Source organism: Prionailurus viverrinus, chromosome B1 (assembly GCF_022837055.1).
Source record: "Prionailurus viverrinus isolate Anna chromosome B1, UM_Priviv_1.0, whole genome shotgun sequence".
In the NCBI taxonomy this organism is placed as follows: Eukaryota; Metazoa; Chordata; class Mammalia; order Carnivora; family Felidae; genus Prionailurus; species Prionailurus viverrinus.
Genome location: NC_062564.1, coordinates 200,956,360 through 200,983,139, shown reverse-complemented (window position 1 = coordinate 200,983,139; position 26,780 = coordinate 200,956,360). Strand labels below are relative to the sequence as shown.

The 26,780-nt window shown below is 48.2% G+C and overlaps 1 protein-coding gene across 2 annotated transcripts in view; it reads right to left on the bottom strand.

Moving 5' to 3' along the window:
- The window catches only part of STK32B (serine/threonine kinase 32B), a 398,879-nt gene that overhangs the window by 55,054 nt on the left and 317,045 nt on the right, over positions 1 to 26,780 (bottom strand). For both annotated transcript variants that reach the window (XM_047857552.1, XM_047857553.1), the window contains exons 5-6: positions 21,504 to 21,541; positions 3,880 to 3,969 (exon numbers count right to left, since the gene is read on the bottom strand). In XM_047857552.1, the coding sequence (XP_047713508.1) occupies positions 3,880 to 3,969; positions 21,504 to 21,541 (128 nt within the window). The remainder of the gene's footprint in view (positions 1 to 3,879; positions 3,970 to 21,503; positions 21,542 to 26,780) is intronic.

Here is a 26,780-nt window from a genome sequence, read left to right as displayed (position 1 = left end):
GAGTATCTGACTCTTGATATTGGCTCAGGTCGTGATCTCAGAGTCATGGGATCGAGCCCTGCATCAGGCTCTGTGCTGAGCACGGAATCTGCTTAAGATTCTCTTTCTCCTCTCTCTCTGCCCCTGTCCTGCTTGCGCTCTTTTTCTTAAAATAAATTAAAAAAAAATTCAAATGTTTTTATTTATTTCTGAGAGACATAGAGAGACAGAGGATGGGGGGGCAGAGAGAGAGGGAGACACAGAATCTGAAGCAGACTCCAGGCTCCGAGCTGTCAGCACAGAGCCCGACGCGGGGCTCAAACCTATGAACTGTGAGATCTTGCATGACCTGACCTGAAGTCGGATGCTTAACCGACTGAGCCACCCAGGAGCCCCAGGAAATAAACATCTAATTAAAAGAAAGAAAGAAAAGAAAAGTTAGCCTGAACCACATCATCATCCAAAAGTTCAGGAAAACTAATTTCACATTAAAATAAAGAAAGAGAAAGGTATCTAAGTCAAATTCCATGCAAAGTTATCCTAAGAGGAAAGAAAATAAAGAGCAGAATAACTCACTTAACAATGACGATGGATCAGAAAGATGCACGGCCCTCCATCTCAAAACAGAGGAAAACCGTGACCTACTATTTCAGAAGCATTAAAAGATGTGATTGGTTGTTTCATTAATGGTTACCCAATGAGTCAGCCCTTCTGGTATCCATGCCCCCTGCAGTCCCCTCCCACATGGTCTCTGGTCGTGGTCATGTGACTTGCTTTGGTCAATTGGATGTCAGGAAATGTGAAACAAGCAGAAGCTTGAAAGCATGTGGGAAGTGGGTTCTCCTTCTGGAAACCACTGCCACCACGTGAGCAAGCTCACTCAGTCCCCCCAGTGATGCAAGACCACATAGAGACTCATTGAACTCAGCTGTCCTAGCTGAGATCTGCCCCCAGTGGGCCCCCCCCCCCAAGTGGATGAGTGAGCCCAGCCTAAGCCAGCAGAGGAACCATTCAGGCAAATGGTGGGTTGTGAGACACAGCACGATGTCACTCTTCTAAGCCACTAAGTGTTTTTTAAAACAATGTTCATTTATCATTCTCCAAACTTATTTTTTGTCATCTCCAAACTTCCTTTCTTTGTTTTTCATTGAAGTACAGTTGACACCCAGTGTTCCATTAGTTTCAGGTGATTCCACAATGCTATACACGTTATGCTGTGCTCACCATGAGTATAGCTACCACCTGTCACCATACAACGCTACGAAAGTGCCATCGACTATGTTCCCTATGCTGTGCCTTTCATCACGTGACTCATTTCTTCCCTAAGTGGAAGTGTGTACCTCCCCCTCCCCTTCGCCCATTTCCCCCTCCCCCCATCTACCTCCCCCTCTGGTAACCATCAGCTTGTTCTCTGAATGATGGGTCTGTTTCTGCCTTTTGTTTGTTTGCTTGTTTATTTTGCGTTTTAGATTCTACATATGAATGAGACCATATCGTATTTGTCTTTCTATATTTCACTTAGCATAATACCCTCTAGGCTCATCCATGTGGTTGCAAATGGTGAGATCTCATTCCTCTTTATGAGTGAGTAATACTCCATTGTGTATATACACCACATCTTCTTTATCCATTCATCCATCGATGGACGCTTAGGTTGCCTCTGTATCTTGGCTATTGTAAATAATGTCGCAATCCAGGAAGGGAGCCTATATGTTTTTGAATTAGTGTTTTTGTTTTCTTTGGGTAAACATCCAGCACTGGAATTACTGGATCATATAGTAGTTCTAGTTTTGATTTTTTTTGAGGAGATTCCATACTGTTTTCCACAGCGGCTGCACCCGTCCACATTCCCACCAACAGTGCACGAGGACTCCTTCTCCACATCCTCACCAACACTTGTTATTTCTTGTCTTTTTGTTATTAGCCATTCTGACAGGTGTGAAGTAACATCACATTGTGGTTTTGACTTCCACTTCCCTGATGATGAGTGATGATGAGCATGTTTCCATGTGCCTGTCGGCCATCTGGATGTCTCCTCTGGAAAAAAATGTCTATTCATGCCTTCTGCCCATTTTTAATGGACTTATTATCATTATACAACAATAGAAGTTCTTGGATACAAACCCTTCATTAGATATGTCATTAGCAAATGTCTTCTCCCATTTTGTAGGTTGTCTTTTCATCTTGCTCATTGTTTCCTTCACTGTGCAGAAGCTTTTTATTTTGATGTAATTCCAATAGATTAATTGCCTGAAAAGACCTATCCAAAAAAATGTTGTTATGGCCAGTGTTTCTCTGTGCTCTCATCTAGGGGTTTTATGGTTTCAGGTCTCACATTTGGGTCTTTCACCCATTTTGAGTTTATTTTTGTGAATGATGTAAGACAGGGGTCCGGTTTCATTCTTTCGCACGTAGCTGTCCAGTCTTCCCAGCACCATTTGTTAAAGAGACTGTCACCTTCCTATTGTGTATTCTTGCCTCCTTTGTCATAGATTAATTAACCGTGTATGTGTGAGTTTAGTTCTGGGCTCTCTATTCCATCCCATTGACCTCTGTGTCTGTTTTGTGCCAGTACCATACTGTTTTGATTACTGCAGTTTGCAGTTTGCAGTATAGCTTGAAATCTGGGACTGTGATATTGCCAGCTTTCTTCTTCTTTTTCACGAATGCTTTGACTATTCAGGGGCCTTTTGCAGTTCCATGCAAATTTTAGAATTATTTCTTCTAGTTCTATTAAAAACGATGGGGCGCCTGGGTGGCGCAGTCGGTTAAGCGTCCGACTTCAGCCAGGTCACGATCTCACTGTCCGTGAGTTCGAGCCCCGCGTCGGGCTCTGGGCTGATGGCTCAGAGGCTGGAGCCTGTTTCCGATTCTGTGTCTCCCTCTCTCTCTGCCCCTCCCCCGTTCATGCTCTGTCTCTCTCTGTCCCAAAAATAAATAAACGTTGAAAAAAAATTAAAAAAAAAAAAACGCTATTGGTATTTTGATAGGGATTGCACTGAATCTGTGGATTGCTTTGGGTGGTATGGACATTTGAACAGTCGTAATTCTTCCAATCCGTGAACATGATATAAGCCACTAAGTTTTGACTTGCGTTGCTACACAGTCATCAATAACTCATATAGACATTAAGAATTAATAATTAATATAGACATTAAGAAAACTATGCAAGACATGAAAGAACAACATAAATCGGAATTTAAAAAACTCAGAAATCAGGCAAGAAAATTCAGGAAAAAAATAGAAATAAAGGGAAAATTACTTCTGCAATAAATATTTTCCTAGAAAGCACACAAAGCAAATAAACACAACAGATAATCTTTAAAAGAAGGAGAAAGAGAAAAATGAGGAAAGTTTTAAACAAATAAAGGAAGAGATACAAAATATTTGAAAATCACAAAATATTGAAGATTTGTAAAGGCCCCACATTCAGACAGTAGGTGTCCCTGGAGAAAACAAAGTAAGGAGATAGCATGCTTACTAAAAATGATACTTCCATCAAAGGTCTTAAAGAAAAACCAACTTGAAAAAACACATTGGAAAAACACTGTGTACCTAAGAATACAGACCCCACATGACCAATACCAAAGTTATATCTTGGCAACACCACTGGACACTAATAAAAAAGAAAAAAATGGTTTTGTCTGCCTTTTTTTTTTTTTCCCCCTGAAGCAAGGTTTTCTATCTGGGTAGGAGTCCTCTAGAAATCACAGGAGGAGAAGGTCTTCCTGGCAGGGAAGACAGCAAAGACAAAAGTGTGAGAGTGCCTGGCACCTACCGGGAGCGGATGGGGCCTGGTGTGGGGGTGGCAGGTAGGCGTGGGGGTGGGGGTGAAGCACAGGAACGCTGATGCCTCAGGCACTGGGCCTACAACACCCCAAAGGGGCCTGGAACACTCACCCATGTAGGGCTTGGTCCCAGCCATAGAGGAAGCCTTTTCTGCTCCTTTCACGATCGTCGCTATGTTGAAGTCTGTGATGTGAACATGTCCTGGAGATAGAGAAACAGAAACCCCAGTTAGCAAGAGCTGCAGACGGCTGGGCTATTTCCTTGTCTACTTAAAGCTGTGGGCTGTATGGTGGGTACAAGAACATATTAGAACTTCTACACAGAATACTATTTGTATCTGATACTTTGAAAATGTCTAGTTTGGGCAGCATTATTCACAGTAGACAAACTTAGACAAATTTAGGACAATGTAAGGTCCACCAATGGCTGCAAGGATAAGGAAGATGTGGTGTGTATAAACAATGGAGTACCATTCAGCCATGAGAAGGGAGGACATCCTGGCGTTTTTTTGACAACATGGATGGATCTGAGGATATCACATGCTAAATGAAATAAGCCAGACTGAGAAAGACAAATACAGAATGTATCACTTCTATGTGGAATCTACATTAAAAAAAAAAAAAAGCTCACAGAAGCAGAGAATAGAAAGTGGTTGCCAGGGTCTGGGGTTGGGAGGAATAGGGAGAGTTTGGTCAAAGGTATAAATTTTCTCAGCTGTAAGATGAACAAGTTTTGAGAATTTAATTAATAACATGGAGACAGTTAATACCATTTGAATGTGTAGGTATATATACACATACACACAAAAAAATGTCTCAGTGATGTGCAATTTTTTTTCTTGTTTGTTTGTTTAGAGAGAGAGAGAGAGTGTGAGAATCTCAACCAGGCTTCACGCTCAGTGTGGAGTCTGATGCAGGGCTCGATCCCACAACCCTGGGATCACAACCTGAGCCAAAAGCTACAGTTGGACGCTCAACCAACTGAGCCATCCAGGCGCCCCTGTGCCAGTCTTACGATGTGAGTTTTTGGTGATACATGCATATTACTTTTAAGTAAACAAATCTAATGAGGACATGATGCAAACGTTTATGGATTAAAAGTTTGGAGGCACTGAACCAGAAAGTCAAAGCTCATGGTAAATAAATGAAAGGGGTCAGTCTGGACTCCCTCACCCAGGAAGCTGAGTGGCCATGGCGAGGAGAGAGGGTGGAGAGAGGGTTTTCATGCCCAGAGGACACTCTCGTTCTGCTGTTTGCTATGGTCAGTGGGGGCCTGAGGAATCCAGTGGGGAGGCGGCTGGGGATTTGAGACCACCTTCCATCGAGCCTAAAGTAATGGCAGCAGACGGGACACAGAGAGGCTGGGCGCACCCATATGTAAGTGTTTAAGAAGCCAGAGAAGGAAGTAAGAAGGACCGAGAAGGAAGGAGACAGGAGATGTGGGGTAAAGGGGGTGAAGAGAAGCAGGGAAGGAAGGGGGTAAGAGGGACAGAGTAGCATTCTGACAGTTAGTACTGGCCTCCCGAGGAACTTGGTACATACCAGAGCCAACCCTGAGACCCCTGAATGCCAGGTATAAACGCAATCACATTTCTCTGTTTGTCATCACATCATGTGAAAATGGTTGGATTTGCACACCTGAAAGCTGTGTTCGGGATGCTGGGACTTAAACACCCAAGTGGCTTGCGTACAGAAAACTGACATTGGGGGGGCCTGGAGGGAACCCCCACGAGGTGCACAGACACCCGCCACAGCAGGTGCCATGAGGCTCACTCGAGACGCACGCCTGATAGCATCGGACGCAGTGGACAGAGAGAGCACCAGTGGGTTCACGTGCAAATCCCCAATCTCAGGCTTAGCTGCCAGCCCTGATGTGTGGGCAGGCTTCTGCCAGACGCTATGTTCAGAGCTCCTGGGTGGGATGTGGCCGCCGGGTACTCCGTGAGGGTGTCCAGTTCCCTTCGGGTGCTTGTGGGTGAAGCTTAAGTCATCTAGCCAGGCCCTTGCTGGGAACCCCTTGAGGCCGGACGCAGCATGTGCCCACCCAGGGGGCTTCCTTAGAACATGCAGCTGCCGCAGCCTCTGGGGCTGGACTTGGCGTCCGTGCCACGTCCTACCCGCAGGGAGGCAGCGCGGCCTAGCGGTGGGCACAGACTCTGAGCCACACTGACTTGCTTTGGGTCTCAGCTGGGCTGTGATTAGTTGTCTGATCTTGGGCGTGGCACTTAGTGTCCCTGGGCCTCATTTTCCTCGTCTGTAAACTGGGGAGGGTGGCAGCGAAATACCCATCCCAGAGAGCGGCTGGGAGGAGGCAGGGCTTAAGAAAAGCAAAATGCTACAGCGGCTGGCACACACGTTGGGTGGTTTCTCGTATGTGTTTGCTCATAGCTGTGTTATCCCGCCTTGGTGTGGCTCAAACCCCACCTTCTGCAGCCAGGGCTGGTCCGCCCCCCGCACCTGCCCAGGCCCCATTTCTTTTTTTTTTTTTAACGTTTTATTTATTTTTTAAAGAGAGAGAGAGAGACAGACAGACAGAGACAGAGACAGAGAGAAAGAGCACAAGCAGGGAAGGGGCAGAGAGAGGGAGACACAGAATCAGAAGCAGGCTCCAGGCTCCAAGCTGTCAGTGTAGAACCTGACGCGGGGCTCAAACTCACGAACTGCGAGATCATGACCTGAGCCAGAGTCAGACGCTCAACCAACTGAGCCACCCAGGTGCCCCTCCCAGGCCCATTTCTAATACTAACAAACGAATCCACAGTCCCGTTGTTGACAGTGAGGCACGGGAGGGTCTCAGTCATTTCTGCCCGCACACCTGTAGGCTTCCATGCAGAGCCACCACACGGAGAGGACCCTGAAACCCTCCCATATGGCTTTTATTTGGTTTTCCTTCACTTCTCCCTTTCTTTAAAAAATATTAGTATTTGCATTATGAAAGTGACACCAGCTGATTAGAGTAAGTCAAAGACTGCAAATGTGCATCTGAGCCGCTCCCCCGCCCCCGCTCATAACCACACGGAGTCACCTGGTTCTTTGTCCTTTCTCCCTTTTCTGCATATGTGTCTCCACACATATTGGTTTGTCCTTACGGTCATGAGATCAAAGTCCATGGGTTGTTCCAGAAGTTACTTTTGCATTTAGCCATGCATCATGACATCTTTCCATTCACAGGTCTATGTACATAGGTCTGTCCTCAACGGCCTTACCCTTGTTCTCCATTGGAAAGAAATCCAATAATTTTGATGATTACTTGGTGATAAAACTTGACCTGAAACTTCCCTTCATAGTTCTATTTATTCCACTTACGGTGAATATTCATGTTTTGCTATAAAATGTTAATATATTTGATTACCAAATGTATTTGATCCCCCTTGGTGATTCATTTAACCCCTATGGGGGTGTTACATAATATATACTATGTGTTGCTTTTAAGTATTATTATCTATCAGACATATATTCTTTTCATATTGCTAAGGTATATGTTATCTAACATAAATATATTTTTAAAGCCGAAAAATTCCGAGATATGAGAACATATCTGGCCCCAAGAGTTTCAAATAAGAAACTGCGGCCCTATAGCTGCAAAGCATCCCATAGTGTGATTATATCATATTTTATTCACCAATCGCCCTATAGGTTTGCAGTTTGGGTCGCTTACTTGTTTGTCTTGTGACTGTATTGGCCCTAGCGGTCTTGAGCATAGCGTTACATACATACAGATACTTTCATTTGACCGGATAAATCCCCATAAGTGGGACTGCAGGATCAAAGGGTTTGCTTATTATGTTCTAAAGTTGTCATTTATGGTACTCTAAACAGGATATGGGAGTGAGTATTTCCGTGCATTACCAGCACTCTTCTCAATGATTTTACTTGTTGCAAATCACATGGCGAGGAATAGTAGTATCTCACTGCAGATGAGGCTGCACATTTTTTTAAGGTTTTTTTTTTCTTTAATGTTTTTATTTATTTCTGAGAGATGGAGAGCATGAGCAGGGGAGGGGCAGAGGGAGAGGGAGGCAGAGGATCAGAAGAGGCTTCTGCACTGACAGCAGAGAGCCCGATCTGGGCTCGAACTCCCGAATGGTGAGATCAAGACCCGATCTGAAGTTGGATGCTTAACTGACTGAGCTGCCCGGGCGCTCCGACGCTGAACATTTCTCACATGATCAGTTACCAACTCCCTGGGAACTGTCTAGAATCCTGAATGATTTTCTTTTAAAAAAATTTTTTTGCAAATATTTTGAGAGAGAGGCAGGGAGAGGGGCAGAGGGAAAGAGAATCTTTTAAAACATTTTTTTTTAATGTTTATTTTTGAGAGAGACGGAGACGGAATGCGAGTGGGTTAGGGGCAGAGAGAGAGACCCACACAGAATCCGAAGCAGGCTCTGGGCTCCGAGCTGTCAGCACAGAGCCTGACATGGCGCTCGAACTCACGAGCTGTGAGATCGGGAGAGAGAATCTTAAGCAGGCTCCACGCTCAGCACGGAGCCCGATGTGGGACTCCATCCATCGCATGATCCTGGGATCATGACCCCAGCTGAGACCGAGAGTCGGACGCTCAGCTGGCTAAGCCATCCAGACCCTAATAATCAATTTTCAACAAGAGCTGTGTCTATTAGACACATTTACACTGTGCTCTGTGTACTGCAAATATTTGCTCCTAGCTTGTTGTTTGTCTTTAGACTCTACTGACAGTACCTCTTGCCACATGAAAGTTTTAAAAATTTAAATAATAATAAGTTAATTTTATAGTTTGAGTATATTGTCCTTATAATTTTCCAGAAACCTATTCCACCCCCAAATATTTTGTACAACCTTCTACATTTTCTTAGAATCCTTCTAGATCTTTTGTGTTGAAATTTTCCAGGGGTGCCTGGGTGGCTCAGTCGGTTGAGTGTCCGACTTCAGCTCAGGTCATGATCTCGCGGTCCGTGAGTTAGAGCCCCGCGTCGGGCTCTGTGCTGACAGCTCGGAGCCTGGAGCCTGCTTCAGATTCTGTGTGTGTCTCTCTCTCTATCCCTTCTCTACTTGCGCTCTCTCTAAATAAATAAATAAATAAACAAACATTAAAAAAATCTCCCAATCATATAGAATGATTTGTTATAACATTCTAATTTTATTTCTTACAAATGGATGGTCAGTTGTCTCACCAATATTTGTTGAAATATTTCACCTTTCCCAATATCTTGTAATGTGACCCTCATTTTCTATCAAGTTCTACAGATACAAAGATAGGCTTATGGATTCTCTCTTATGTTCCACTGACCTACTGTTTACCGCTGGGCCAGGACTCGATCAGTTTATTTACAGTAGATGTGTAGGCTGTTACAGTATTCGATAGGAGTGCCTCACCTGCACTCGTGTTTCCTTCCAGTGTTTTTGTAGTGACTCTCAGGCATTTATTCTTCTGAGACGAGTTGTGCCCGGTTTTAGGAAATCCCTCCATGAAGTGTGACGGGAATTCCATTAACGTATACATTCATTTGAGGAGTGTGGACACGTCGTTTTTCCACCCAGGGTCATGCCCGGCTTTTCATCCAGATCTTGCTTGATTCCTTCAAAATATGTTGAGTGTTCTCTTCATTTACGCTCTGTAAATCCCTGGGTACATTCGCTTGTAGACAGGTATTACGTAGTTTTGGTCACTTTTTTGAACGAGGATATTTTCCATTTCTTTTTCTCCCTGGCTGTTTTCGGTGGAATGAAAAGCTACTGGGTTTTGCTTCCTCATCTCCAACTGGCTTCTCTGTTAATCTTCCATCACAAAAGCTTTGGTTATCTCTCAAAATCCCATCTTCCCTTCTCAGACAGCACTAGGATTGGTAGCTGGGTTCAGGGCTACCCCGCTAAAGGCTTGACTTCCAGCCCCCCTGCAGCTGGCTGTGGTGACAGGACCAGCTTCTGGCCAAAGGGTGGCGAGCAGAATGATATTTGAACTTCCAGGATATCTGCTTTGAAAGAATTCTCATTCCTTCCTTCCTCCCACCTTCCTTCCATTTGCCTATTACGTGGGTTTGGGAGAACATCCTTTGCCACACAGATGAGGAACAAGATAGAAGGAGGCTCCGCCCCTCTGAACATCATGGACTTCTAACAGAGAGAAAAAACAACTTCCATTTTGTTTTATTTTATAGTCTTGGGAAAGCAGTTCATCTGTCTCTTAATGACAGCTCTTGAAGTGGAGTCTTGGTGTTTGTAGGCATAGAAGCACATTGTCTGCACACAATGATGGCATTCTTTCCCTTGTTAAGAGGCTTGGAGCAGAGTGGTTAAGAACATAGCCTTGGGAGCTGGGTTGTCTCAGAACCAGTGGTTGGGCTCCTTTGGTAGGCATATGCTGTTTGTGGTCACTCCCACCTCCTGTCTTAGCAATTGCTGGTCCCGGTACATCCGGCTTTGGGTCAAGTTGACCTTACCCTCCACTTTAGCATTTGACTCAGGATTATGCATATGACCTAAAAATTGGGGAGATAATTTTCCAGGGAGTTCAAGAAATGAAAACTTTTCAGTTCTTTTTTTTTTTCAGGAGGTACCTAAAGTGATATTCTGTCTTTGGCCAGTGTAAGGTGGGGATATGACCCCCAGAACTGTTAAAAGCCATTTGCTACCATAAAGAAAGGTAGTCTGAAGATGAAGCCTACCCATGGAGAAGGTAGAGCTGCAAGCATAGATGAGAGCTATGCTCTGCTATGCCAGAGCCCGATCAAACCCTGCCTGAAGCCGCATTCCACTGGATTTCAGCTGTATAAGCTGAAAAACACCCTTCATTGCTTGGGACTATTTGAGTTCCTCTTTGCCATACATGACTGGCTGCACATCACGGTTGACACAGCCACTTATGAGATTCGGGCAAGTTATTTCACTCTGGAAGCTTCCAGTCCCTCATCTGGTGAGTGGAACTAATATTAGTAAGTACATCATGGGGTAGCTGTAAGCACTAAACAGAGCAGTTAGGGACTGAGAATGTGACATTTGAACAAGGCCAGAAGACAGGGGTTGAGGGGGAAGCAAGCCATTGGACCATTGAAAGGGCGGGCCTACGCCAGCCGACTCCATCTTGTTCTGTGTCCTTCACCTAGACCACGCCTCCTCCCTTTGAGTGACCTCCCGCTCACCCATTCAAGCTTCCTGATCAAAACACACCACTTCCCCAGCCAATCGGCTGCCCCTAGACCCCTATAAAACCTTTGTGCTTTTGAAACTCGCTCTCTTTCCCTGGTATCTCACTGCTGCGTCGGTGCAGGTAGGGGATTGGGCTCGAGCTAGCTCGAATAAAGGCTCTTTGCTTTTGCATCGGACTCGGCTCCCTGGTGGTCTTTGGGGATCACGAATTCTGGGCATAACACCATCAGGGGAAGACCGTAGTTGGCAGAAGCTGAGACACGTACAGACCCCTCCGAGGGGCCAGCGAGGACGCCAGAGAGAGAAAGGGGGACAGGAGCTCAGACAGGGCAGGGTGGGGCAGACTGTGCAAGACTCCAGGGCCGGGGAGACGACAGTGGCTTTTACTCCAAGTGAGGGAGTTTTGAGAAGGAGCCACATATCCAACTCACTTTTGAACATTGCTTTGCTGTGAATGGACATGGGGCCAAGCACCAAAGTGGGGAAGAGAAAAATGCAGCCTGTCTAGTTTGAGCCACTGGTTTTTAGGGTCGCATGACTGGAACAGACTTGGTGCCAAACCTCACGGCAAGCCTTGAAGTACGCTTGTCAGGAAGGTCTGACTACCCTCATTTTTTAACAGGAGAGTAACCTTAAGTCCCAGAGGCCAGTGTGCTGTGCAAGGTCACACAGCTGATCTGGGAGGAAGCTGGACTTGGTCTCAGGCCTCATCCTGGTCGGTGAGCGTTGACCTCTGCCCCACGCTGCCCCCTGCATAGCTGCACCAGACAGCCCTCTGCAGGGGCGGGGCGGGCGAGGGCTCTGGGCAGGCCTGCTGAGGTTCACCTGGGACTCACGCACAGCAGGTGCGACAGACAGCAAATTCCACTTTCTGGTCCCTCCCCCCCGCCCCCAACAGTGCTAATTGATGAGCTGTAACTCCCTACTGGGCTTCCTTTAACAAACGAGTAAAGATGTGGGAAAGTGAAAATTAGTGCCATATGAGGTCTCCTATGGGTTCCTTCCCAGGAGAATGGAAATTTACGAGAAACTTGGCAAATATGAACTGAGTTTCAGGCTATTTGCTTTCCATAAATCGAAAACATTCAAAACTCAGCAAGAGAAGGAGCTCAAGATGTTGTGTGAGGCCCATCAGCACAAGTTTTCATGGTGGCAGCAACAATCAGTAGCCATGCTGCAGCCAAGGTTCCCTCCTTTCTCTGAATGCAAGGGAGCTCACACATTTGACACCATTGGAATGCTCGGCCCTCCCCTCTGCCTCGTAGACTTTCGTTCATCCTTCAAAACCTGCCCCGAGACTTTGCATCTACCCTCTGCTTGTATCCTGCCACCAACAGGAAGCTCATTACCACAGGGGGTGGCATCTCTGACTGTGTCTTGTCTGCTCAGGTTCCTATGAGAATATCATAGGCTGGTGGGGGTGGGGGGTGGGCTGAAACATCAAACATTTATTTCCCACAGTCCTGGAGGCTGGAAATCTGAGGCGAGGGTGATGGCACGGTCGGGTTCTTGGTGATGGCCCTCTTCCTGGTTTGTATGGCTGCTTTCCTGCTGTAACCTCACATGGTGGAGAGGCACAGCTCTGTCCTCTTCGTCCCTTTATAAGGGCACCGATCCCATGGTGGTGGCTCCAACCTCATGACCTCATCCAGATCCAGTTACCTTCCAAAGGCCCCAGCTCTGAGTATCATCACATTGGGGTTAAGGCTTCAACATATGAATTCTAAGCAGGGGGTGGGGGGCACAGCATTCCGTCCATAGCAGACAGATTCAGGCCTCTCCCCCCGGCCCTCCACGGCCCTCCAGTGTCACGTCCCTCCTAGCATCCACCACACTGTATCTGTCACTTTGTCCGTCCCCTTGAGGCCAGGAATCCTGCCTTGTTCATCTCTGCCTCCAGTACCTTAGCAAAGGGCTCTCCTGGGAGAGGAACCCATCCAGTGTTTGCTGACTGACTGATTGACCAAATGAGAGACTGAATGAAAGAGATACGGTAAGTAAATCCTGTTCCCTTCCCCCCCCCCCCTTACTTCCTAGAGTGATATTTACAGGAGTAGATGACATTCCATGTCAAGTTTTGGCTGCTATGACTGTAGTAATGTCACTTTCTCAGCCTGACCTCAGCTGGTGGGACCAGCCACCCCCTCCATGACTTCCATAAACACAAGTGCTAATGTCAGAGTTGGTGCTATAAGGAGTTGTAACCGGGGCTATTTTCTGAGTATAAAAATACACAACAGCCATGTGACTTTCAAGTCACTTTCAAGTCTCACTCATTTCTTTATTCATTCAGCGACTGTTTATGGCCCACACCCTGCCTGCATGTCTCAGGGAGGGGCTTGAAACCCCAATGTCGGTTATCTGTGTCGTGAACTTAGGGGCGGGGATGGTCAGCGGTGCTGACGTCCCACCCACAGTCCCTCACTGGGGCCATAATTGCCTTGTCACCACCCAGAGTCACCTGAGCGTTACCAGCACCATGACTATTGCTTCGCAAGCCATCTCTGGCACCTTCCCGATCCGTTCCAGGGAAAGCCACCCAAAGTCTTCGTGAAATGCGCTGCATTTTCATTTACCCCCTCCGCAGCTACACTGCACAAACTTCTACTTCTGTTCCGCCATGCCCCTTCCTTCTCTTCTCCCCTCTCGGCCCCTATAATGAAGTGACCCCACGTGGGTATTAACCAAATGCACCCGGGCAGCACATTCATCTCACTGGGACCTATGAGCCCACGCCTGGGGGTGCTGCTCAGAGGGGACAGTCAACCCTCGAATGGCAGGCTGTGTCTGGGAGCACAGTGACTTCTCTCTAGATCTGTCTCCTGGACGCCACGCCTCCCTGTGAATTCCCGGGAGTGGGTGTTAAGGCAGTGCCCACCAGGGGGAGCTAGACCTGGAGTGACAATGGAATTCAGTCCAGTCCACAAGAGGGGATCACCTTCCACATTACTCCCCCCCACCTCCCCCCGTTTCCCTTTCATGAGACTTGGATTTGGAGCAAAGTCTCTTGTGAACATGTCTCTTCCTTTGCTGGTTTACAAGGTCTACATCATGCCTGAGCAGGGGCCAGACTGGGGCTGTGGAACAGAAGCCGCCGGATGAAGACACCGCCGTGGGCTGCAGCCCCCTCCCCAGGGCAGGCTCCGCTGCACCCGCTAATCATAACTGTGCTTCTGAGATGTCACTGTGACATAACGCTGGCCCTGACCTTCCGCTTGGGATCACACACCCCGTGCGCTCTCCCCTCCTCCTTATCTTCACGGAGATCATAGCGGGCTTACTGCAGGACAACAGAAGAAAGAAAGGGAGAAAAAGAAACCAAATAAAATCCCAGGGCACGAGCTTATCCAGGCTTCATCTGGCTGACGGCAGCAGGAAGACTGACTGTTTCAGAGCATGTCTGCCTGATGAGAAGAAAGTGTGGTTTTCTTCCTCTTTGATTTGACCTCCTCCCGTGTCTTGGTCACGGGGCGGGGATTCAGGGCCATAGAACCTTCTGTGTGCTCCAGGCCCCGCTGTGCGCAGCCAACAGCCTTCTGGGATTTCCTGAGCCCGTGGCAGAGATGTGGGGCCCTCTCACGCCCCGACCAGTTCAGGGACTTCCCCCAGGATAGACTGGGACTTCGTAAAGCCTTCCCCGGCATTTGCAGCCTGCTTCATCTGATGCCCCAGGGAATCCACCTCGCCCAAGGCTTCTGTGGGAGGGGTTCTCCATGGTTCTGTTTCTTCTTTTCTCTCCAGCCACCAGGTTTCTGGGTGAGTCCCTGCAGGGTAGCCAAGGCTACTTGGCCAATACACTCTCCTTCCACACTCTGGCTGGGCATGTAATTTCATGCAATCACATAAATTAATTACAATGAACACCATTCATGGGGAGGTTTTCATAGCGCTTTTCCAGCTGTGATCTGCTCTGTACGACTCTGTAGGACCAGGCTGGCGACGATCTCCTGACATTTAGCAGCCTTTCTTTTCCTTCCTTCCTCCCTCCCTTTCTTTTCTTTTCTTTTCTTTCTCTTTCTTTTTCTTTTCTTTCTCTCTCTCTCTCTCTCTCTCTTTCCTCTCTCCCTCTCTCTTTTCTTCCCTTTGCTTTTCTTTTTCCCTTCCCTTCCCTTCTCTTTTCCTCCCTCCCTACTTCCCTTCCTCCCCATAGCTAACACACAACGTTCCATTCGTTTCAGGCGTACAACTAGCGGTTCACCAAGCGCATACATTGTGCTACGTTCACCACATTCCACTCCGTCCTTTGCTACTTCCTGTATTCCAAGGGCCAGAGAGAGGGGAGATCCACATTTCCTGACTCTCTTACACCTTGGGTTCTGGATGAGATTTGTGTTCTGCCAGCGAGCTGTGCTCAGGAGAGGTTTGGAAGGTGGAAAGAAAGCAGAGGTCAGCTGTTTGGGGCAAAGCCAAAGGATGGACGAGCTGGACAGACAGGGGTGTTCGAGGAGGCAGGACTTTTGTTAAGGTGGCCTCATCACTGGTGTGGGCAGCTAGGAACTGAGTGTCCAGCCCGAGGTCTTAGAGCCAGAATCCAAGCCCCAGGCGGGTTTGACCCCGAGGCTCACCACCCCCCTCTTCTTCACCAAGCCGCTTTCTCGCGAGGGCACTGCCGCCCAGACCGGTGTGTGCACAAGGGGTGTGCTGCTGGCCAGTGATGGAACTGCCTTCCCTCCAGGTCAGGGGATGGCCAGGTCGCCGCTATCACCACAGGTCACCCTCCTGGACTCACTCCAGGATGAAAGCCTCCCCTCCACACACATGTGCACCCCGAAGCCGGGGGCCAGGCCACATGGGCCTCCAGCCCCGTGCCCAACACTGTTCTGGAAACCAGGAGTAATTAAGGGGATCATGAGGCAGAGCAGGAATTTGGACTCTGTGTCCCCAGAGACCTAGAAACTCATGATTTCACAAGGAAGGATCTCACGTCCGTAGACCCTTGGCCCTTCTCCACCCCTTCCTCACTGTCCCCCAAGGGAGGAAGGGAGGTTATGTGAAGGGTCATTTTGGGATGAACAAACTAGCTTTACTCAGTTTAGCTCTGCCCGGGCAGATGCGGGCCCCTCTGCTGGTCTTCTATGAACAGTCTCTTACCCCACGTGGGTGGGGATCTGGGAGGTGAATCTTCCCCTCGCTGGGGTCTTGGAGAAGGAAGCCCTTTTGACTCACACAAAGTCAAGCTTTTGTCAGCAAAGAGGTGATATCTTGGCCCCTATCGGCCACCTCCTTGCTTTATTTTTCATTTGTTAAAATCCCATACGGAGACGATGGGGCTGAGATGTTCCCCCGCCTTCCAAATTCGTATGTTGAAGTCCTAACTCCCGTTAGTTCAGGAGGTGACTCCATTTGGGTAGGGCCATGGCAGATGTAACTGGTTAAGACGAAGTCACACGGAAGTGGGTGGGGTGGGCCCCTGATCCAGTAAGCCTGGTGTTCTTGCACACAGACATGCACCTGGGGAGAATGCCACGCAGACTTTGGAATTACGCTGCCCCAGCCCGGGGACTGGCAGAAGCTCACGGAGAGAACAGGAACGGACCGTCCCTGGTGCCTCAGAGGGGACACAGCCCTGTCCACACCTTGACCTTGGACTTCCAGACTCCAACAGTAGGAGACAATACATTTCTGCTGTTGGAGCTCTCCATCTGTGGGACTTTGTTGCAGCAGCCATAGGAAACTGAGACAGGGGCTGTGTACTGGGGGCTTTCAGAGACTCCCGCGCTGAGGCTAAACGACTCTCCCCTGGCATCGTGCTGCACGAGGACCGACCCTTCCCTGCGGCCCTTCTGAAAAGAAGCACATTACCTACCACCTCCCAACGACCCCCAGAGCAGATCTCAACCCCACTCCCACACTCCGTCCTGAAACACTCGGGACCCTGTCTACATAATGACACGCTGTGGCCCCTCCGACTTGGAAAGACCCCCGGCCCCCCACACTTCCTTCTCCCCTCTCCAGTCCCTGGATCCGAGGCTTCAGAAACAATGCGCGCCCACCTTGTTGCTGCCCTGGGGTCTCTGCCTCCAGGGGCGACGGAGGAAGCCTGGAAAGCGTTTTGACAAGGGAGACGGAGAGTCTGTGCTCCTGTCTGCTACCGTTTCGGGGAGTGCCTCACAATCATCAATAAATATGTCAACAATGGAGGGTGAATTCTTTGAGACGAGTTCAGTTAAGGACTGCTCTAAAATACATCAGTTAATGGGACATCTGAGGTACAGTAAGGCCAACAGACCAGGAGACAACTGCCACTGAAAGGATAGTTTGTTCTTGGACGTACCCAAGAGAAGGGGGTCCACCGCGTCATGGGGGCCGCGTGGAGGAGATCAGGGTCGGCCGCGAGGCTGAGGGAGAAGGGCGAAAACGTGGGCAGGGGGCTTTCTGGTGGTTTCTGTGGGAAGGAGTGAGTGAGGCAGGGCAGGCAGGGTTAGGACTGGTCGGCCTGCATGATTTCAGCAGCTCTGGGGTGCAGGGACCGTCCCTGCTCGTCTGGGGCCTGGCCCTGGGGTGACTGGGGCAGGTGGATAGTGGCCCTGAGTGTGAAGAAGTCGGGCATCAGAAGTCAGGAAGAAAAGGCACGGTTAATACAAGGAGAGGAAAGCAAACTCGGCTGCCGTGGCCGCTGTGTCACCTGATGCCCAAGATTGAGGGCAGGTGTCTCCTGCCCACGCGAGCTCCACCCTCCACCGCCAGTTATGAAAGTGTGAACTGTGTGGGGTCTCATGGCCTCCTGCAGCGGAGCGTCCCCACTTGCCCCCAAGTGCCCTGTGAGCCCCGCCCCTCACACACAGCAGGACCCAGGAAGCCCGCAGCCCAGTCCCTCCGCTTTCGCACGGCCCGGCCCCTGCCCTGGCCCAGCACTGACCTCAGAACCACCAGGTACCTTGAAAATCCCCCCACGCACCACCGTCTCCTGCAAGAGGAATCACTTCCATGGGTGGGGCTCGGCCTATGTCCTTTGGATCACCTGGCACGACGGGCAGCCTATGGCAGGTGCGCAAAAGTGAAGGTATCACTTTCCAGAACTCAGTCAACAGCAGTGAATGCCGAACCAGGGCCCTCAGGGACACCCAGGCAGAAAGGCAGGGTTTTCTGACGCTTGACTCTGCTCGTCTTTGGCGAAGCCCGGGAAAGACTCAGGTGGCAAGACTCACTGGCCCACCTGTGCCGGCAGCTTTCCTGTTTCCACCTGCTTCCTCCAGAGGATGGCATCGGTTCACACAGCTCTTCCCCTGCTGTCTCACCCATGTAGCCATGCGCCGTGCGGTGCCCCCACCCCTACTCTAGGTCGGCCCATGACGCGCTTTGCCCACTGGGACGGGAGCAAATGTGACACAGGGGTGAGCTCAAGGGGCCGGGCTTTCCGTGCCCCTGTTTCTACTGCAGCCTTGAGAGGCCACGCAGGGCTGGGCTGCTGGAGGGAGAGCTGGGAGGGGCAGGGCTGAGTTGCCCGGCCAAGGCCGGGATGTGCCAGCCGGAAGCAGGCAACCCTCAGGCGTGAGCACGGCCAACGTCACCAGCCTGGCTGACCCCACCTGACCTCAGTCTTAGGATGGAGCCCTGCCTTTAAGAGCTTAACCCCCGCAGACCTGGGAGCTTACTAGATGCTTCCTGTTTGTGCATTAAAGTCATGCAGTTATTGATTGCGCAGCATTATTTTCCCACTAGAAAAGGACGTAACCCTCCCCCTCCCCGTCCCCTTTGCAACTTTAAGACCCCATTTCCTTGAGCTGTTTGTCCTCAGGCCTAACGCACGCCCGACACTCCTCCCCGCACTCCCCTAAGATGTTCTACCTGCCTTCAACTTCATTTTGCTCCAGGTATGATCTGTCTCTGCCTTTGCTGCTGGCCAAGAGACCCCAAGTCTCAGGACAGAATGCCAGTGCCTGTCTGGAAGGATTAAACCCAGTCTGAAGGATCAGAAAGCATAGGAGACACTGAGGGAGCAGAAAAGCTCGTATGAGAGCCTCGGATTTTGTGTAACCAGCAGAACTTGAACGTTACTAAGAAACTGTGAATGCGTGTATTTCCTTATGTTTATATTCCATTGTAAACACCGCCAACAGGGAAAACAGTCTATGAGATCCACGGTCAGACTCTTTAAATAGCAACACTAGCATCCGTTTTGTAAACTTTTTTTGTAATGCAATTAGCACAAGGTTAGGGGATCTAATGTTCATCCTGGCGACTGTGGCTCGGAACATCCGACTGTATTTTTGAACTCAGCTAAGAAGGTGAATCTTAAATGTCACCATACACAAAATACAAAGATGAGTGATGGATATGTTAATTAACGTGAATGGGCTAATCATTTCAACATGTATACCTACATTAAAGCACCATGTTGCACACCTTTAAAAAAATCACATTGTGCAACCTCAGCATATACAAGTCTTCTTTGCCAGTCACACCTCAGTACAGTTAAAGGCAACAATAACTAAGAGGGAAAAAAAGCTGACGAGTGCCTCCTAATGTAAATCAGGAAAAGAGGGACCATGACCACAGGCTCTTACGGAGAAGACCTGTGTGTTTTGTAGAGAATTCCCCGCTCCTTGACTTCCCTCCTGCACTGCCTGAAAAGGCAGTTAAAAGGAATGTTAAAAGTTGGAGGTGGGGGAAGGTGTCATTCACTCTTTAGTATGAAGTAGTGTTTTAGCGCTGGGTCTCAACACCAAGAGGAGACGGCCCTGTGAAACAGGAGCTTAGAGAAGGGTCAAGAAGGTCAGTCCACAGGCCCTTGGGGAGTGTGTGGCATGCTGCAAAGCCAGAGGCAGGGTCAGGACACGTGAAACCATGTGGGAGGGGTGAAGAATGGGGCGCTCAGAGATCTGGGGGGGGGGGTAGGTCTGGTCTGGAAGGAGAGGGGAAAGGGGCCGAGTGGAGAGCTGAGAATGAGCGTAAAAGGGAAGGAGGAGAGGGAAGGATGGAGATCCAGAGCTCAGGAACAAGGAGACACAGGGAAGGCTGCATGCCTGTGTCTCTGGGCGCAGTGGCCACAGGAACCAGTAGCCAGATCACGTATGAACTGTGGAGTCGCACAGGCCTGGGTCCCATTTCCTCACAGATAAAATGGCTGAGTTCTTCCGGTTAAGTCGTGTTCACCTGCCTCTGTGATCCCACCCACCCTGCCCTGAGCAGAGAAGGGGCAGGGAGCGGCTGAGGGAGCACCTTTTAGGTCCTGCTGGCGTGACAGGGGCGGACCCTCACTGTCTGTCTTCCACGGTCGCCGTGCCCGCCACGCCGCCCCGCTTCTGCCTTACCGCTGGGAAAGCCAGGGCTCACAGAGGTGGAGTGACTTGCCGAAGACACGCGGAGAGCCGGGGGGTCAGCTGAGCTCCACATCCGGGGCTCCTGACTTGTATACACTCACTGGAGCCGCGACCTGTATCCTCAGCTCTGCCCAGGCCCCCTGGTGTCCTGAGGTCATCACTGACCCTCCGGTCCAGAGCACAGGCATTTCAACCCACCGCCCCAAAGCACCCAGGCTGGTTTCAGCTTCTGGCGGGAGGTTCGAGCCCAGGTTCCATCACTCCTGCTCTCCACCTCCTCATACCAAGGAGCTTACACAATGAGGTAGGATTCCCTGAGCCTCACCGGTGACACAAACAGGCTTCCAGAGAGGCTTCTAGAAGGAGCCACAGCCTCCGCCTCCTGGGGTCGGGGAGGGAGGCTGGGAGGAGCTGCGCAGAAGAGGCAGCAGTCTCACCCCCGCACGACACAGGAGCACCTCAGAAAACTCCCCAGCTGCTGACTCCACCCCGTCTTCCCCAAAGCCCTTGGGGGCTGAGGCCCCAAAGCCGCGTCAGCAAAGTCAGTGTTCAAGGCTACAGGTGACTGTCAGATCGGCTGAACTGTGCATTGTTGGGCCACGCCCTGGAGTTACGGCCCGACTCTGATGGGCGTCACATCCCTGGGAGTGAGCCAAAGCACAGAGGCCCGGGCCTGCCGAAGCAAGACAGGGAATGGCCTTTAATTCTTACCAAGTCCCCGCAGAGATTCCCAGGAGACCAAAGTTGGACATAGGCGGCCCTCCTTCTCCAAATGGGGTCCACTGACCAGTAGCGTTGGCTTCACCCGGGAGCTCTTAAAATGCAGAATCCGGGCCCCACCTGAGACTTACTGAATCAGGGTCTATACGCACATGAAAGCTCGAGAAGCCAGGATGAGGGAAAGCGTGGCGGATTACGGATTACGGATTTCTGGCTTGCGAGGCACATATGATGCCCTTTGATCTCCGTGAGAATCTGGAAGGCGGACACCATTTTATGTTTTACAGAAGACGAGCTTGAGGCTTGGAGAGGTAAGCACATTTCCTGAAGCCGCAGGTCCACAGGTGGGGGAGCTCTCCAGCCCTACATCTCATTCCCACCTCTGCCCCGTCCTCCTCACATCAGGACAAGAACAGCTATGCGGTCGGCCATGAAACCTTCAAATACGTTGGGCTCGGCTCACTGCTCAGGACACGGACCGGAAATTACACAGATGTTCACCCACCAGAATTAAAGCAAAAAAGGCTTTCTAGCCAACCCTCAAATCCAACGCCCCAGGACCCCGGTTTCCCAGAGCCTCAAACTCCCCGCTGCAAGTGTCCCTATAAAACTCATGTAACAGGCTTACCGTGTTCATCCAGCAGTATGTTGTCTGGCTTGATGTCTCTGTAAGAGAAAACAAAGAGGCTGAAAATGTGATTCCTGGAGTCTATTGATGAGCACATAACAAACATGACACTTGGGGACAAACGCCTGACAACACCCAGCATGCCTGTCTCTCCCTTGGCACGACATCGCAGGGAGCAGGGGAGTAATTACTACGATGATAGAGCACCTGTGCTCTTGCTTCCTTCTCGTTTCCTGGAACTGCAAGTCGACTGTGGGAATACCTTCTTCCTGAATGTTCTTGACAATTTCTGGTTTTGAGACTCCTAGGAGTATCTGCTCATTGAGCACCTGCATGGACGCTCCCCCCTCCTGATGGACTGTAGCCCTCCCACCATGTTATGCAACCCCCCTGGGGGTGACGGTCTCTGCTCTACGGACACGGGAAGGAGGTTCAGGAAGAGTGTCAACTTGTTTAGGTCAGAGATCAGCCACACCCAGCCCTCAGCCAGTTTTTTGTGCAGCCTGTGAGGCTAAGAAGGGCTTTTACATCTCTCAGGAGTCATAAAGACAAAACACGCACAAAAAGCAAAACCAAAAGGATATACTACAGAGACTGATGTGGCCCCGAAAGCCTGAAATGTTTATTATCTGATCCTTTGGGGAGAAAGTTTGCTGGTCTTTTTTAGGGTGGGGGCGGGCAACTTTCTGGAAAGTTCTGCCGAACATCGCCATTAGAGCGGAGGGCTTCCGACTCCAAGTCATGCTTATTCAAAGCGGGAGCTTGCCTTCTTCACCTCTGCACCACGTGCCTAGCACGATGCCTGTCGCCAGTAGACTCTGTCAGAGAAAAATCAGAGCTGGACAGTAGTCAAGTGCAAGAACAGACTATACTCAGGACAATTGCAGCAGGGGAGACCTGGCCTCAATTCTGAACGCATCACGGACAAAGTGGGAATTTACAGCCAAGGAGCAGGTGGGGGTCATGGATGCAAAGTTACTAACTGGAAACATCAAGGGAGGGGGATTCTGGGTAAAGCCACCCACTAGAGGACTCTTGCCAAAGGCAGGCTGGGGCACTGGACATCACCTGGAGGATGAGGCACCTGACCAGATGTGGAGGATGGACGTTTCTGGCAAAACCAACATCACGGTCCTCCCTAAGACTGGACAATGCAAAGGTGAACAACAAAGCCCGAAAGCGGAGGACGAGTTGCAGAAGAACTCAGAAGAGCCTGCATGAAGTTTGGTTGAGGAGAAGGAGTCTTTGTCAACACACAGGAAACACGGATGAGGGAGGAATGGAAGAATAAATGTAACAACAACAACAACAACAAAAGCCTTTGAGAAACTCAATTGACATCTTCAGCCCCGATGTACTTATCATGAACATGCATACACTCCCCGAAGCTCGGTATTAAAACCACAGCCTTTAGAAATGCAAACCCCACTCATTCATTTATAATAAATGTCCAATCCTCTGAGACTAATAACAACTTGCTTCAAAATAGAAAACATTTGCTCCTGAGTTTATCAACTAGTAACTGTACCTGAAAACAGACGCTGGTTATTTGTAATCATGCAGTACAGTGTCTATGGCTTTGGGGATGAAAGAAACACTCAACCTATATATTTAAACTTTTAGTTCCACTGTGACTTTTCGAGCCTTGAATATTGATGAGCATTCTGAAAATGGAATTCACCGCCCTGCCCCCACCACTGCCGAGTTCACAAAACATCCACAGTGGACAGAGATGATTCATGGAGTCCCCACGGGAAGGATAAGGTTGAAAACTTACGAAATTAAAACAAAGGGCAGAAGACCCAGGGTCAAGGGTTTGTGTTTCAAGCCAACAAACACTTGGTACCCACACACGGCGCCTCCCAGTAGGGCTCTCAAGAAAAGGGGAACTATTTGCGAATGTTGAACCAGCCCTGAAGCCCAGGAATGAATCCCACTTGATCATGGTGAATAATTCTTTTTACATGCTGTTGAATTCGATTTGCTAGTATCTTATTGAGAATTTTGCATCCATATTCATCAGGGATATTGGCCTATAGTTCTCTTTTTTTGCTGGGTCTCTGTCTGGTTTAGGAATCCAAGTAATGCTGGCTTCATAGAACGAGTCTGGAAGTTTTCCTTCCCTTTCTAATTTTTGGAACAGCTTGAGAAGGATAGGTATTATCTCTGCCTTAAACGTCTGGTAGAATTCCCCAGGGAAGCCATCTGGTCCTGGACTCTTATTTGTTGGGAGATTTTTGATGACTGATTCAATTTCTTTGCTGGTTATGGGTCTGTTCAAGTTTTCTATTTCTTCCTGTTTGAGTTTTGGAAGTGTGTGGGTGCCTAGGAATTTGTCCATTTCTTCTAGGTTGTCCAGTTTGTTGGCATATAATTTTTCATAGTATTCCCTGATAATTGCTTGTATTTCTGAGGGATTGGTTGTAATAATTCCATTTTCATTCATGATTTTATCTATTTGGGTCATCTCCCTTTTCTTTTTGAGAAGCCTGGCTAGAGGTTTATCAATTTTGTTTATTTTGTCAAAAAACCAACTCTTGGGTTTCATTGATCTGCTCTACAGTTTTTTTAGATTCTATATTGTTTATTTCTGCTCTGATCTTTATTCTTTCTCTTCGTCTGCTGGGTTTGGGGTTTCTTTGCTGTTCTGATTCTAGTTCCTTTAGGTGTGCTGTTAGATTTTGTATTTGGGATTTTTCTTGTTTCTTGAGATAGGCCTGGATTGCAATGTATTTTCCTCTCAGGACTGCCTTCGCTGCATCCCAAAGCGTTTGGATTGTTGTATTTTCATTTTCCTTTGTTTCCATATATTTTTTTAATTTCTTCTCTAATTGTCTGGTTGACCCATTCATTCTTTAGTAGGGTGTTCTTTAACCTCCATGCTTTTGGAGGTTTTCCAGACTTTTTCCTGTGGTTGATTTCAAGTTTCATAGCATTGTGGTTGGAAAGTGTTCATGCTATGATCTCAATTCTTTTATACTTATTAAGGGCTGGTTTGTGACCCAGTATGTGATCTATCTTGGAGAATGTTCCATGTGCACTTGAGAAGAAAGTATATTCTGTTGCTTTGGGATGCAGAGTTCTAAATATATCTGTCAAGTCCATCTGATCCAATGTATCATTCAGGGCCCTTGTTTCTTTATTGATCCTGTGTCTAGATGATCTAGCCATCTAGATCCCATGTAAGTGGGGTATTAAAGTCCCCTGCAATTACCACATTCTTATCAATAAGGTTGCTTATGTTTGTGATTAATTGTTTTATGTATTTGGGGGCTCCCATATCCGGCGCATAGACACTTATAATTGTTAGCTCTTCCTGATGGATAGATCCTGTAATTAATATATAATGCCCTTCTTCATCTCTTGTTACAGTCTTTAAAGTCTAGTTTGTCTGATATAAGTATGGCTTTTCCATCTTTCTTTGGACTTCCAATAGCATGACAGATAGTTCTCCATCCCCTCACTTTCAATCTGAAGGTGTCCTCAGATCTAAAATGAGTCTCTTGTAGACAGAAAATAGATGGGTCTTTTTTAAAAAATCCATTTTGATACCCTATGTCTTTTGATTGGAGCATTTAGTGCATTTATATTCAGTGTTATTATAGAAAGATACGGGTTTAGAGTCATTGTGATGTCTGTAGGTTTCCTGCTTGTAGTGATGCTTGTAGTGATGTGTCTGGTCCTTTGTGATCCTTGCAACATTTCACTCACAAAATCCCCCTTAGGATCTCTTGTAGGGCTGGTTTAGTGGTGATGAATTCCTTCAGTTTTTGTTTGGGAAGACCTTTCTCTCTCCTTCTATTCTGAATGACAGACTTGCTGGATAAAGGATTCTCGGCTGCACAGTTTTCCTGTTCATCACATTGAAGATTTTCTGCCATTCCTTTCTGGCCTGCCAAGTTTCAGTAGATAGGTCTGCCACTAGTCTTATCGGTCTCCCTTTATATGTTAGAGCGTGTTTATCTCTAGCTGCTTTCAGAATTTTCTCTTTATCCTTGTATTTTGCCAGTTGCACTATGATATGTTGTGTAGAAGATCAATTCAAGTTACCTCTGAAGGGTGTTCTCTGTGCCTCTTGGATTTCAATGCCTTTTTCCTTCCCCAGATCAGGGAAGTTCTCAGCTATGAATAGCCAAAGTAATACTGAAGAAGAAGACCAAAGCGGGAGGCATCACAATCCCAGACTTCAGCCTCTACTATAAAGCTGTAATCATCAAGACAGCATGGTATTGGCACAAAAACAGACACATAGACCAATGCAATAGAATAGAAACCCCAGAACTAGACCCACAAACGCATGGCCAACTAATCTTTGACAAAGCAGGAAAGAACATCCAATGGAAAAAAGACAGTCTCTTTAACACTGGTGTTGGGAGAACTGGACAGCAACATGCAGAAGGTTGAAACTAGACTACTTTCTCACACCATTCACAAAAATAAACTCAAAATGGATAAAGGAACTGAATGTGAGACAGGAAACCATCCAAACCCTAGACGAGAAAGCAGGAAAAAACCTCTCTGACCTCAGCCGCAGCAATTTCTTACTAGACACATCTCCAAAGGCAAGGGAATTAAAAGCAAAAGTGAACTATTGGGACCTCATGAAGAGAAAAAGGTTCTGCACTGCAAAGGAAACAATCAACAAAACTAAAAGGCAACCGAAAGAATGGGAAAAGATATTTGCAAATGACATATCGGACAAAGGGCTAGCATCCAACATCTATAAAGAGCTCACCAAACTCCACACCTGAAAAACAAATAATCCAGTGAAGAAATGGGCAGAAGATACAAATAGACACTTTTCTAAAGAAGACATCCAGATGGCCAACAGGCACATGAAAAGATGCTCAATGTCGCTCCTCATCAGGGAAATACAAATCAAAACCACACTCAGATATCACCTCACACCAGTCAGAGTGGCTAAAACGTACAAATCAGGAGACTATAGATGCTGGAGAGGATGTGGAGAAACGGGAACCCTCTTGCACTGTTGGTGGGAATGCAAATTGGTGCAGCCGCTCTGGAAAACAGTGTGGAGGTTCCTCAGAAAATTAAAAATAGATCTACCCTATGACCCAGCAATAGCACTGCTAGGAATTTACCCAAGGGATCCAGGAGTGCTGATGCACAGGGGCACTTGTACCCCAATGTTTATAGCAGCACTCTCAACAATAGCCAAATTATGGAAAGAGCCTAAATGTCCATCAGCTGATGAATGGATAAAGAAATTGTGGTTTGTATACGCAATGGAATACTACGTGGCAATGAGAAAGAATG